The 14128-nt window shown below is 40.5% G+C and overlaps 1 protein-coding gene across 3 annotated transcripts in view; it reads left to right on the plus strand.

Moving 5' to 3' along the window:
• Positions 1 to 14128, plus strand: part of LOC134527109 (chondroitin sulfate proteoglycan 4) — a 530625-nt gene that overhangs the window by 417902 nt on the left and 98595 nt on the right. Inside the window, exons 1-4 of one of the 3 annotated variants that reach the window (XM_063359460.1) lie at positions 9303 to 9548; positions 10078 to 10213; positions 10815 to 11034; positions 13074 to 13229. In XM_063359460.1, coding sequence (XP_063215530.1) covers positions 10179 to 10213; positions 10815 to 11034; positions 13074 to 13229 — 411 coding nt within the window. In that variant the 5' untranslated portion in view covers positions 9303 to 9548; positions 10078 to 10178. Of the gene's footprint in view, positions 1 to 6850; positions 7157 to 9302; positions 10214 to 10814; positions 11035 to 13073; positions 13230 to 14128 lie in introns of those variants that run through there. The other 2 variants (XM_063359458.1, XM_063359459.1) reach the window with 2 other exon arrangements.

Raw genomic sequence — 14128 nt, forward strand, 5'->3', positions numbered from 1 at the left:
CCGACAGCCGTAATAACGACTCCACAGGCCGGCCATTGGTCCGCGGACTGCTATTGGTTATTCGCAGTCACCCCAGCGAGATTGCAACTCTCGGGCTGGGCTCCCGTATCCGCCACCCGCGGGACGCGGTCGGTAGCAGTTGGCGCTGCTAGGCCGCCCCCAGCACGCACACAAAACCAACACGCGCTGCCAGCCTTCGGTTACCCAATAGGTCGCAGGGAACTCCCAGCCAACAGCCCGCGAGAGAGATGCGCACGCCCCGAGAGACGACCACCGACAGCGCGCGAGGGGGCGTGGCTCGAGGTAGTCGCGCGCGGTTGTGGACGGTATAGAAAACTTTCACTTAGTTCCATTCCCGTGCGCCCACGAAGAGAAGTCACTACAGTTTTCATTATAACTTTTTCTGCACTACACTTAGTGCTTCGGTCTTTCACCATCAAATTTAGCAACTCCCACGCAATCAATCACACCACATCCCAACGATCTTCTGCCTTGTGCTTCGCTACAGTGTATGCAGAGACACCGCCCATAGTGCCTGCAGCCATGTGAGCGGCGCGCCGACTGCAGAGATCGTCAGCTTCTCCCCAAGTTTGCCCACCACAGCACCCACTGTATATAATTAGTGTTAAAAATTATTTCGCAACGTAACAATAAATATTCCCAAGTGTTCCTTCCTCCCAGTGTTAGATATTAGTGCTACGATTAATATTCTTTCTCGTCCTAATTTTAGCAACTCCCTTCCCCTGCCACAGCGACTCGCCGACTGCAGAGTACATCAGTTTCTCCCCAAGATTGCCACCCCAGCACCCATTAAAATTAATTAGTGTTAAAAAAATTTTTTCGCAACATAAATAAAATTTCTTTCAGTGTTATTCTTCACAGTGTTAGATTTTAGTGCTACGATTAAAAATTTTTTCTCGTCATAAAATCGAACAACCCCCTCCTATGTGTCACAGAGACACCAACCACAGTGCCTGTGTCAGGTCCCCACTGCACGATCTCTTGTAATTTCGCAGCATGAATCATGTGCTGTGTACTCTTACGTTTATGTTATTTTAGTTGCAGGTCGCGCCGACGGACTGGCGCACTCGGCGTTGCTGAGACCAATCATCAAATTCCATGTTCCTGCCATGTACAAGTAACCAGGTTACACCAACATAACGCATCTGGCCATCCCAGGCAGATGCGTTATACCTTATCCACTATTCCCCCTCCTCCCCTCTGGGATATCCGGGCGGACATTTTCACTACCGGGTAGCAGGTTTCCTCCAGTGCGATCGCTGGTTTACTGCTGCCAACCCATTTGCTAAACCCCCTTGCCTGTCGGAGCACTAATTCCCGTGCTCCTGCAGTCTTGCTTCGCGCCAGACGCACGTCGCCGCACTACTCCCCCCTCCCTCGCAGGAGTGGGGTGTGGCACTGGCATTTTTTCAGTATCTAAAGTAAGCGTATAGGTCCCACCTGGCACGCATAAATTTCCTCTCGTCACATCACTCCCATTTTTATAGGAGGGCCCACAATCACTTCGGTTGTGTGGGACTGGCTTTAGCGTGGAGGGGCTATTGCAAAAAAAAAAAAATAAATTCCCCAGGGCAGTCTCACTCCAGTTCCGGGCGTGTTCACACCGCGCGAAGCCTACAGCTTAAAGTTTAAAGTTTACACTGCCTATACAATTCAAAATGGTCCTAAGCACGCAGGTGCAGGTATAGCGGCTCCCGGGAGTTCCCTCCCAGCTGTGTTATGGCTGACTCCCTATGTCTGAAGGGTGAGACCCGCCTGGCAGGCTTCACCTCCAGTGCCGGCCGCGTTTCGGAAGGCATGGGATTTTGAATTAACAAAGCTAGTTCCGTAAATCTATCATCACCTAATTAATTTTTTCCCTTCCCCGGGGTACGTAACATTTTCCAGTCACACCACTACAACACGCGCGACAATCCACACACATGTCGTAGCACCTTGTCAAGGCAGAATCATGCAGGTGAACTGGTAGAGGTAGCTACCCCAGCCCTCGCTGGGGATCCGGGCTGAGAGGCATGCATGCCTGTCAGGGCAGGGCTCTGGGGGCTTGTAAAGTAGATTTAAAACTAGAATAAATTTAAAAAAAAATTATAATAAAAAATTATAAAAAAATTAAAAATAATAATAATAAAAAATGGATGAGGGCATCTCTCTGCTCGACCAATAATAGAATAGGACGACCTTCATTTTCTAATTTCACTTTCTATTTTCAGGTGTAGAAGACGACAGCCTGGGGGCTCGCTACAGCAACACTGGTTTACCCTAACTTTGACCGAACTATATTGGAACGCAATAGTTAGGTCCCTAAGGCGGCCAGAAGTGTACTAACCTATGTATTTTCTTTTTTCGTTCACCAACACGACCACACGATGATATACCTGTGCGAGTGTCGGCCTGGACTAACTATTACATGCACATATGGGCTATCTACCCATGCATGTTCTGTGTTCCTAGGGGTTCGGAGGAGCGGCTCGCACAGCTTTACAGTACACGCCACACCCGAGTTTAACTAAGTCACTTGCAATTACAGCACACTATCAAGCCTTTAATGCACACCAACATGACACTACATCACGCCAGCTAGCCGATCTAGCTGGTAAGGAGCTTCTCTTCCCCGCCGAATTAGGTACACGTAACTTTTCTAGCATTACACAACCTACCAGCGCACACACAGGCCCGTGTGCCAAACTTATCCAACAAGACACGCGCCCCGCCCGTTGATCCAAGTGATTTTACAAAAGTGTGGGGTGCACCTGATTTACAATGCACTAAGCGAGTTATAGAAACTTCGGTTTCTGGTCTCGCACACACTAACTGCCCCGGATGGCAATATGATGGATCGGCGGCTGGACCCTCAGTTCACCTCTGGCCGCAGTGCAGTACGGACTTGCTCTCTTCAGTATGTTTCGTGAGATTTAGTTACTGCTCCAATGTCGACCGGGATAGACTGTTTACCGTCAGCAGCGGGGACCTCGATGACAGCAATGATGATAGAGTCGGAGATCCCGATACCGACTGCAGAGGGGACCACGACAGCGGAGAGCTCAATGGCTGCGGTGTTGACAGCTGTGGAGATCCCGATACCGGTTGCAGAGGGGACAACGATAGGTGTTGTTCCACCATCAGCTGAAGTTTCATCGTCTGCATTCCAGACTTCAGTTAATGGGGAGTGTACATCGCATCAGTGCAAATACTGTGGCGCATCTTTTACTAAACCTACAAATGCGCGCAGACATGAAAGAAGCAGTTGTCCGAACAATTTACTGAAAAGAACAGAGTTTCAATGTGACAAGTGCGGTAAATTAATTTCACGTCTCGATAGCTTACTTCGTCATTATAAAAATTGCTCCGAGAAAGTTAAGTGCAAGTATAATGAACATGGTTATTGTTTTGACTCATGCGTTGTACCAGCTAATGAGTATATATAAGTGAGACCCTGGTGATATGAACTTCAGTCCATCTCTGGCTGCGGTGATGAATGGATCGGAGAGACATTTAGAGTCATGTAAAAGGCTTAGTCCGTACAATAAGAAGACTGTTTGAATCGAGAAATCCACAAGACTTTAGTAATTTGTCTGTGTTTTTTTTGTACTTGTAGTAGTGTAGAATTTATGTAATATAATTTTTAAAAGAACTTGTGGTGTTTTTTTATTTTCTCAAACCTAACACTTTTGTAGTATTTTATAAAATTAAAGTTGTTTTGTATCGGTCAGGGATCGAACCAAGTATCGATTCTATAGGTAGATTCATGATTGATTTTTTATAAATTTGTCGGTCAATAAATACAAATATCCAAGATGGCAGTCGTAATGGCTTATAGAATAATGGTGGTAGTTGATTTTTAGCCTCTTTTAGTATTTTGATCATGATTTATTGAAATTATTATTTTTTATATAAAATTTAATGTTTTGCATCATCCAGGGATCGAACGAAGGACAGGAATCAATCGAACCAATCAGTATATTTATTGCCAATTTATTTAATGAATTTTGAAATTTTTGCCGCATTTCTAGCATAACAATTATGGATTTCCAAGATGGCGCCCAAATTTCAAGATGGTGGGCACCTTAGTAATAATAAATTATTACTGCACTCTAGCGGGTAAGAATTAAACTAACATGGCATCAGCGCACTTTAGCCGACGATACAATGATGATCGCTTCCAGCAAACGAAGACAAGATGGCGGACATGATGTCATACTAGATGACGTTATATATACTTTGACATTAAGTGGTGGGGGTCAGTCTGCCTGCATTCACTGTGATGGAAGGATCGGCCGCCATTTTTATTTTTTTGCCCTCACCGGGTTTGAACAGAGGACTCCGTGCTCCGTGTCGTAAAAGTAAATTTTTAAAATATTTTTTATAAAAATTTTATTATTGAAATTTTTTTATAAATTTTAAATTTTTTCATTAAAATCGGATAATAATAAATAAAAGAGTTAAAGATGGCGACCGTAATGGAAATTGCAATGGTGACGTCATAATTCAAAATGGCAGAAAACACGTCGGAATGTTGTAGAAAACAAAATGACGTCATCCAAAATGGCGGATCCAAAATGGCGGATCCAAATGGCCGCCGGGGTCAAGGTCAATGTCGCAGTACTACTTGTCCCGTTACGCTGTGTCCCGTTACGCTCATCCAAGATGGCCACCGTGACGTCAGAGCAATCGGTCATTGACCCGGCACCAGCACCTCAACCCTGAACCCTGGCGCCGGAGCCCCTTTTCTATACTAGTCATAATATTAATAATTCAAAAGACGAAAACATGATTGAAAAGTCAAATCGATGGTTGTTACAATCGATTGGAAGAGAAATGCCACGCATGTGTTCAATGAGCATAACAGGATACATCCGTTTTGGGACATCCGTTGTGGGACAATGTGCGTTACGGGACACTTTTTCGTGCGTGCAGCCGGCGTCCAACGATTTATTAGACGTTGTCATGTCAAAAATTTATGACAGCGGAGGAATTACTTCTCAATCGAGCCTCAAACTTTCTCATCAGGGAGTTGAGAATTGTCGGGACACTGCTCTGACCTAGTTAGTCACTTTTTAACCTCGCCATCGCCATATTGTTCCGCCCAAAACATTGCGGAAATGGTGCTTGACCACGTCTGATGATGGTTAATAAGTAAGAATTAGAATCTCCGACGTTAAAATCAGTCACGTTCGTACAAAAAAATTGATTTAAAACAGTTTACACAATTCAAACACTAGACTTAAGCCAATGTTTTGAGCGTCTAATCAATTTGGCGCAACAATTAACTGAAGGAAAAAAACTGCTTCACAGGTCAAGCTACATAATTTTTTGTCACAGGAGGATACGTAAAAAATTCAATCATAATAATTTCCTGAGTAATATAAATAAGTATTAGTACCTAAGGAAAAATTTTTGCAAGAAAATGTGAGTTGATAGGAATGGTTTGACATAAAATATGCTTTTTAATATATGTAGAATTAATTTATAAAAATTATAATGTGCAACATCACTGAAGGACAGGAAAAATAAATACTGTTCTCTATTCAGTATGAAATTGCATTTTTACCTTAAAAGAACTCGAATTTAAACAAGTCTCTGTATGCTTAATATTCATAGTACGTACATCATTTTACACTTAACAACAAATTTTTATGGTTTTGTATACTTACATACTTCCGTTATGCTAACATTTCAAGTACCGACATGGAAGGACATTACGAAAGGAAATTTTGACCCATTTTGTTAAAAAATTCAAGGGCTTAATAAATTGTGAAAATTACAGAGCAAATGAACAAACGCATGTTCGAAGCAAATTGGCTTCATTTTCATCAGTAGGATAGTTAAACTTATAAAATAATAACCCTATTACTACCAATTCGATATTCCATTAGAGGATCAGGGGGTAAAAGCAACACATACTTAACTTCTTAAAACTGTAAATATATCACGTTTATCAAATTTCTTTGTTTTCTATTGCCTTAAACCCCATTACTCTAAAATCATTTGGAGACAATAATTATTTAATTATACACTAGTAAAAAAAATGGAGAGTTCTTCTCAGAAATTACGTTGCATAGCACAAATTTTCCTTGACTTGGTTATGATTTTTCCACTTTCAAACTAATACTTTTTTGTGACGATGTTCCTAGTAGTACCTATAGTTTTAACATTCTTAATAATTTAACAACATTCGTTGTTACTGTTACTCTTCCTTTCATAAAACACTGAATTTACTAACAATAATTTTATTCTTCCTCATCACAAATTAAATTGTTTGAAATAAGGCTGTTAGGTACGTACCTAAAGTTATTTTAAAGGAATCAATTGCAACAGCTACAAGTTATGCAGTGGTTGGAGATCTTTTATTTTAAACATTATCCAGCAGGGTCGGCTCTAGGAGACTTGTAACAGACTGGCCTTGATAAACTTACAAAATATGGCCTCAAATACTGAACTTAAAAAGTTTCAAACTTCCTTATACTTTTTATGGAAGGAAAGTTTAGCACATGTATTAAAGTATTTAAGTAAAAATTAATATGTAATAAAAATAAAACAAAACAATGAAATTAGGTCTATAAAGAGGCTGTCCCTCCCCCCCCCCCCCCCACATAAACCTTTTCCCAACCAGAAACCACTGGGGCTATTAGTAGTATCCAAATGCTAGTGATCAATCTGTTTCTCTATTATTTGCAATAAAAATGTTGTTTCTACATCATCGAAGGCACATAGCAACCTCGGGACACTCTTTAGACCGTAAGTCGCATAAGTATGTTTGTTCAACTTACTTTCTCGTGATGACCGCTGCAGCAGTTGTCGGTCGAGCTGACTCACCGCGCTCCGTCCGCAGGGAGAAGCTGCCAGGCAAGTTCTTCGAGCTGAACGTACACTTCGGCGTGTTCGCCGGCGGGCTGGGCGACTTCTCCGAGCTGTTCCTCGGCCACCTGGACAGCCTGCGTGGCTGCCTCGCCGATGTGCGCTACAATGGCGTGGCGGTGCTGGAGCGCGCGCGCCGCCGCCTGGGGGGAGCCGACGCGCAGGGCGTCACCTGGAGCTGCGCCCCCGAGTTCGACGCCGGGGCCGACCGCGAGCTGGGGTTCGTCGAGGACGGCAGCTTCGCGGCTCTGCGCGGCCCCAGCACCCGCACAGGTGCGAGGTAAGGTCCGTCAACCTTCCCCTTAGCCAGTTTCCTCCTCCACAGACAAGTGGGACTCACAATGATCCGTCTTATCCATCCGTCCGTCAATCACGTAACCTGCTGCCAATCAGATGGCCCGAAAATTCCACCAATCCGTACTACCGTCAAAACCTCACTCAAGGCGGATTTACATTAACCCGTTGCCTCAGTCCGTCCTTTGGTCACGGAACCTGCAGCCAACAGTCCATCCGTCAAAAGAATGACAAGCTCTAACTTTTGACGGACGGATTGATTATATCTGTGGTTTCGGCCATAGGCGTGCCCAGATTTTTCCATGAATTTAAACAATCTTGAAAATATGTTTTTTTTTTTTCCCCATAGACAATGTTTAAAGGGTACTTACACATTTTCCCCCCTCGAATTGTCCAATAGCTTGGTTCAGATCCAGTGGCGGATTCATAGAGGGATGGCAGGGGGCGCCCCCCCCCCCCCCCTTGACCACGGCAGCCCAGCACCAAGCATGGTTCTTGACAAGGGGAGGGCCGAGGGCGCGCACCCGGCCGCCGATGTTATACAATACACATTCATACACTTACCTTTAACGACTTCATGTCTTGGAAACAGTTTGAATAAAGTTTTATTAAGCTTTGCATGTGTCTAGAATCTTTAGTTTTTCTGTAGTGATTTTGACATTTGTATACTGCACAATTGGCCATTTTAACTACATATAGCACACAATTATGCACCAACAACAGCAAATATTCGGGCGAGACGTAAATGAAACGGATAGAGCTTAGAAAAAGATCTCTGGCTGCATCCAAGCAACCAAGGTGACGTAACAAGGGAGTGTGTGGAAGTGGTAGACCTGCGCCCCCCCCCCCCCCCCCCCCCCCCCCCACCGTGAGATTTTTCTGTATCCGCCACTGTCCAGATCTACCTTGAAATGAACTTATTTTTAGTGAATGCAAACACAGCAATTCAGACAACAGAACTTTAACAAACCTCTTAAAATATATATTTTTTGCTTTGAAATACATAGGTACATCATCGTAAAAAAAATTAATTCAAAATTCTAGATGACACAGACGATACTCATAAGGTACATGCTTTTTAAACCACAATAGCTTGAATTTTCAACTGACCTTGTTTTACAATAAATGATTGTTCAATCCATTAAATTTTAAAAACATTAAAAAATATTTTGATTTATATGTGGTGATATATTGTAATCAAGTATTTTCAAGTTAACTGAAAGCACTGATTACCAACACAAATTTTAACAAACCTGCAAAATATTCTTATTTACATGGTAATACATTCTACTTAATTATGTTCAAATTAACATAAAGTTTTTATTAAAAACACACATTTTAACAAACCTGCAAAAGATTTTCATTTACATGGTAATAAATTCTACGAAATTACGTTAACGCAAACGTTATCTCAAAGTTCTTATTACAATCACAAACACAAATATTAAAAACCTGCAAAGCATTTTCTTTTTTTCAATCAATTACTAAATTTAATAGACTCAACAAATTGAGAACAGTTTTGATTACAAAAAAAAAAAAATTAGAAACATTCTACTGTATTTAATTACGTTCAAGTTAACCAAAAGTTATAGTTACGAACACGCAAAAAAGTCAAGTTAACTTTCTCTCAACAGCTTGGAACTATCTATCATAATTTTAAGTTGTTTTCCAATGAACAAAAATATAATGATATCCAGGCAATTGTAAGTTAAAAAAACTGGCAAGAATTTTTATTTATCTAGCAATGCTTGCACAGTTTGAGTGTCACAGTGCCAGGAATATACGAATATTAACGAACGCATTAGAGAAAATGCCGATCTCAGTGATTACATTCAGGGGGGCCATGGCCCACCTTTCCCCCCCCCCCCCCCCCCCCCCCTCCTGTAGGCACGCCTATGGTTTCGGCTGCAGCAGTCAAATGTAACCGGAATACAGACCTGTGATATTTTTAAAGGTCGTACAGATGTTTTGAGAAATAACATTTGCGGTTCTTAAAAATCATGTTGAAACAATTTAATCATGACTGAATTTTTCTGAGGAAGTGCTAATACAACACGTACTTAAAAATTATATAAATAATAAAAAACATCGTTATCAATATCCTAGAGAAAAACATGGATTGTTGGCAGCACTTATTTGAGAAAGTATTTGAAGGACAGATGAAGTAAAGTTGTAATTCGCTTGGCTAGAGGTGTAGAGGTGCAGTTAAAACTAACCTCTCTTTTCTTTGGAGTTAATGGACGAAAGAGTGACGAAAAGACGAATGGATGACGGACGGAGCCTGTAGGCTGTTGTAATTCCGTCCTTTTTACTTCCAACGAACGGATGAAATCATAACCTCAAAAATGTTGGAAAAGCATTGTCTTTATTTTAAAAAGGTTTTTATTTTGTTTATTGGTTTAGCTGCTTATTATGTTTTTAAATTGCCTATAAACACATTTTAATTTTGATATTCTAAACAAAACTTGCCTAGGACACAAAAGTAATTAATAATTCACGGAAACTCAAAATGTTATGTTAAAAAAAAATATTTTAGAATACCTATGTTTAGTCATTTATAAGTGCTTAATGTGCTAATTCTGCACGTGATAAATCTTTTAGAGATAAATTTTCTAAAAAGTTTTGGCCTTAAAAGTAATTTGGCAGCATCCAAATATGTGCAGATAATTCTTTTGGCTTTTTGACTGGCCGCCGGACGGGGGAAGGACGCAATGGATTATTGTGAGTCTAGTTTTACCGTCAAGCCTTTGCCAGAGTAGACTTCCAATAATCCGGCTCGTTCAAGACTTTGTGGACAGGGGCAACTGCAAGGATTGTTGATTAGTGGGGGGCAAGCACAGTAGTTATATCTGTCCCCATTCCCCTTCCTTATCTTAAATGAAAATTCTAATACATTCCTGCTTACAGGTGTGGCGGATTAAAGAAAATGCCGGAAACAGTGATCTGTCTGTTATTATCCCAAAGAGCAATAATTGCTTGATTGCAGCTGGATTTAAACTTGCCATGTAATGATGTCAAGCTTGCAACAAGCTTATTGTGACAAGTATGTTTTGTTACAACAACATATTCAATTTGTCAAGCTTGCAGCAAGCCAGCCAAAGCAGGCACACTGTGAACTTTCCACAGCTACTAGATGCAGAGAACATGATAAATTCAGGCCTTCAGCAAGCTTTCAAGTCAGTGTTAATGGTAAAATCCGTAGTGTGGCGAACCATGTCCAACCCTAAAGTGTTTTCACCCAAAACTAAATTTTCCCAAAACTATAAACAAAGTTTTAAACCCTATTTGATTACTCAAAGTAATAAAAAAGAGTAGTAAAAGGAATTCACCAGAGATCACAAAAATGCAACTTCCCAAACATTTTCTGCAGTAAATAAATGAAATAAATGTTCATTAAAGGCTAAAATCTCAAAATATTCTGAAATTTTAAAGTTAACTCGCTTAGATATAGGTAACAGGCACATTAACAAAAAAAATTAAATCAGACAATATTATTAATAATTACTTAATTCCAATCAAATTAAATATATCAGGATTGCTTGGCAAGTTATTGGCAGGCTTGCTGCAAGCTGCTTCTATGTGGGGACCTCAATGTGAAGGAGATATTCAGTGCTATCGCAAGTACAATCACATCCCCCGGACAGGTGGACCATGGGGGTGAAGACCTCGACGCAGGTGGGCATGCTGCTGTACAACACGGGGCCCGGCTCGCGGTCCGACTTCGTGGGGCTGGAGCTGGCGGGCGGGCGGCCGCGGCTGCTGCTGGAGAAGGGCGACGGCGTGACGGAGCTGCTGGGCAGCCAGCTCGTGTCGGACGGCCGCTGGCACACCCTGTCCGTGCAGTTCAACCCCACGCTCATAGAGGTGACCAGTGTGTGTCGTCTGCGTACTGTTTGCCAACGTAACCATATTTAGCGTCATACACAATGCCATGTGCGTTACTTTACATCTCAGTGCAGTTCAACCCTGTGCTGATAGAGCTGATGAGCACCATTAGGCTGGTGTATTAACAATAATTACATGGCCTTCTGCGCACAAGGCCAACAAAGATAAGTGGTTAACTGATCTCTTTGTAAACCAACTAAATTTGTGACTTGGTTAGCGACCAACATGCACTTTGAAACAATTTGTTTATGCAATGTTATTTGTGTCCAGCCTGGAACAAAATGATTCCGTGAAATAATATTGGCTCTCTACTGATGAGCTCCATTAGTGTAGTGGAAGGATATACACTTATCAATGATTCTGTGATCTTCTGCACATGAGGTCAACATCAGCTTACAATTAGCCAAAAGAACAAAATTTAGCTGTTGTCTTTAATGCGGTGTTTGTTTAAAAATGGCACTCCAAATGACACAGGCATTGGTTAAAACTGCAAAATTGGAAGTTAAATTTGGGCAAACATAGTGCTACGTATATCATAACTTAAACAACTCGCAAATTCTGCCCACTGCCAGATCTATTTGTAAATGAACCATCCAGTGTTGGGGGCCAAACATTATTTACCACACAGCTTGCACTCAGCCTGTATTAGTTTGTTATATGTAATTTAAATAATGCTTTTGTGCAGCATAAGGCAGCAATACCTAAATGTTATGTTGTGGTTGGCTTGCAATACCCCAGGCCGGCCAAAATGTTATTTTTGGCCTGGGAGGAGCAGACATCATCAGAGAGGTTCATGAATTTTATAAATTCATATACGCAGGTAAAAATGTTTTTATTACAAATCCTTCAGCTCCCTTGTTGAAAATATATCCCAAATAATTTTTGCCGGACTACCAGTTCTGTAGCCAAGTGCTTCTTTATTGATGCATTTTTCATTTTTCATTTTAAATAGTTTGGTATTTCTACAAATAAACATACATTTTATATTATTCAAAACATACATTTTTATCTCATGGTGCCTCTTTCTAACTGTGGTCCAGAGCAGAGAACTTGTACATACTCCTTTCACCAAAAATATTTTAAAGTTTTCAGCTGTCCTGACATTAAAGTAGTTTTAATTTTTAAAATGACGTGATGTTATATTAATTAATAAATCACAAATAACGTTTCTATTGTATCTTTAAGAGAGAGGATTCCTGGTATGAACAATCATTAATGTGGAGAGTTAGAGTTGTGATGAAGACTAAAGGAAATGAGGTTATTATATCCTGTGTTTCAAGGTTATATAGCATGCAGTGGGAGAAAAGGCAGCAGTAACAAAAAAAGTTTTGCCAAGAAAATAAACATACCAGCACTTGCATACTTACTATGCTTGATTCCTGGGACAAGTTGGCTCCCCAATCTGTTTCCACCATCGACGAGAAGAAGCTGGAGAGTTCTTACCGTGTACTTCTCACCAGGGTAAAGGAAACAGTTTTAACTCCAAGCAACGAGTCAAATCAGGGTATTTTCGTTCATGGGAATCTTGGGATTCGTTGCTGTCAGACAGTGGGCTTTCTCTGGATGCTCTCGTCCCTTCCATCTGTTTGCTGCTTTGCTGCTTCATTCTCATCCCGTCACTCTTAGCAGTCTCTAATGGCCACCATGTTTAAGAAACATTAAGGCTGGGTCTCAAATGCAATGTTGATATTTTTAGTTTTTTATCATTAATTGTATTTAAGGGTTATTTCTAAAATTTTAACACAGGCTTCCTTTGCATATGTTGTTCTGCAAAAAATTTCCTCCAGCTAATCACCCAGTTTAATATGATGTGTGAAAAGCCATACCAGTCTTCATAATCATCATCACTTTTGGGCCTTTTAACACCTGCTTAATTATTATCTGTTGAAGATATTTAAAAATAGTCCTTAAATAAAAGTAACATTGAAAAACAAAACAAAAAATTCAACATGGTGTGCAAGACCTTGCCTTAAGTTTTGTTTATTTTTTGATTCCCTCACCGGAGGTTGCTTGTCCAGGTGAGCGTGGACGGCTTGTCGAGCAGCTTGAAGCTGCCGCAGGGGGGGAACCGGTACCTGGACCTGTCGGACACGACGTACCTGGGCGGCCTGGAGCTCAACAAGAGGGCGCGGGCCTTGAGCCAAGGGCTGAGGGCGGCTGGCCACAGCCTGAAGGTGAGTTTATGTGGGCTCTGGTGGCATTCCACTGTGTTTTGGTCCTAGGCCATTTGCTTTGCATGGCCCTAATGTTTTGGAGAATGGCCTAACGTAGGGCCTCAGGGAGTGGAGTAACTAAATAACATCCAGAAGAATGTTGGTTCAAGGTTTCCCTCTGAAAATTATAAAAATAAACTCTGTAAAACTAAGGTTTTCAAGTCAACCAGGAACCTAAATCCAATTTTGCAAATTTATCTTAAGATTATTGGATACTCTATATAAATTATTCTAGGGCTATTTTATTTATTCTAAAAATAAAATTCAGTGAAATTGCATAATATGAAAACAAAATCATTCAATTTTTTTTAAATACAAAATCAAAAAAACTTTGATTGGAATTGAATGGGTTTCCACCAGCATTTTATGTTACATATTATATATACCAATTCACCAATTCATGTCCATAGTTTTGTAGAGAAAAATTGACATTAAAGAAAATAAATATAACAAAGGCAGTGTAGTTACGAGGCTTTGGGCGGTTGTCCATCTTCCCTGGCCCTGTTAGTGGGCTAATTTTACATACCTCCATCAAATATGATGGCTTTCCCCTGGGGAAAAAATGGGTGCATGTACTTTTATGTAGGTGCCTTAGAAGTAATACTTATTTGGCATAATAAAAATGAATGTTAATTTTGCATGCAAATAATTAATAGAATTAACATAATAAAAGGACTGGGGTGATGTTATAAATATATTGGTTAAGTATAAATTCAATGAAATCAAAAATTTTAAATAAATACTCAATATTCAGTAGTAATATAAACTCATATATACAATTAATTCTTTAATTTTAGTAAAATAATTGATATTAATTTTAATTAGTAATGGAAACCAATACGTAGTTGAATGTTTATTCT

The sequence above is a fragment of the Bacillus rossius genome, chromosome 1, assembly GCF_032445375.1.
Source record: "Bacillus rossius redtenbacheri isolate Brsri chromosome 1, Brsri_v3, whole genome shotgun sequence".
Taxonomy (NCBI): domain Eukaryota; kingdom Metazoa; phylum Arthropoda; class Insecta; order Phasmatodea; family Bacillidae; genus Bacillus; species Bacillus rossius.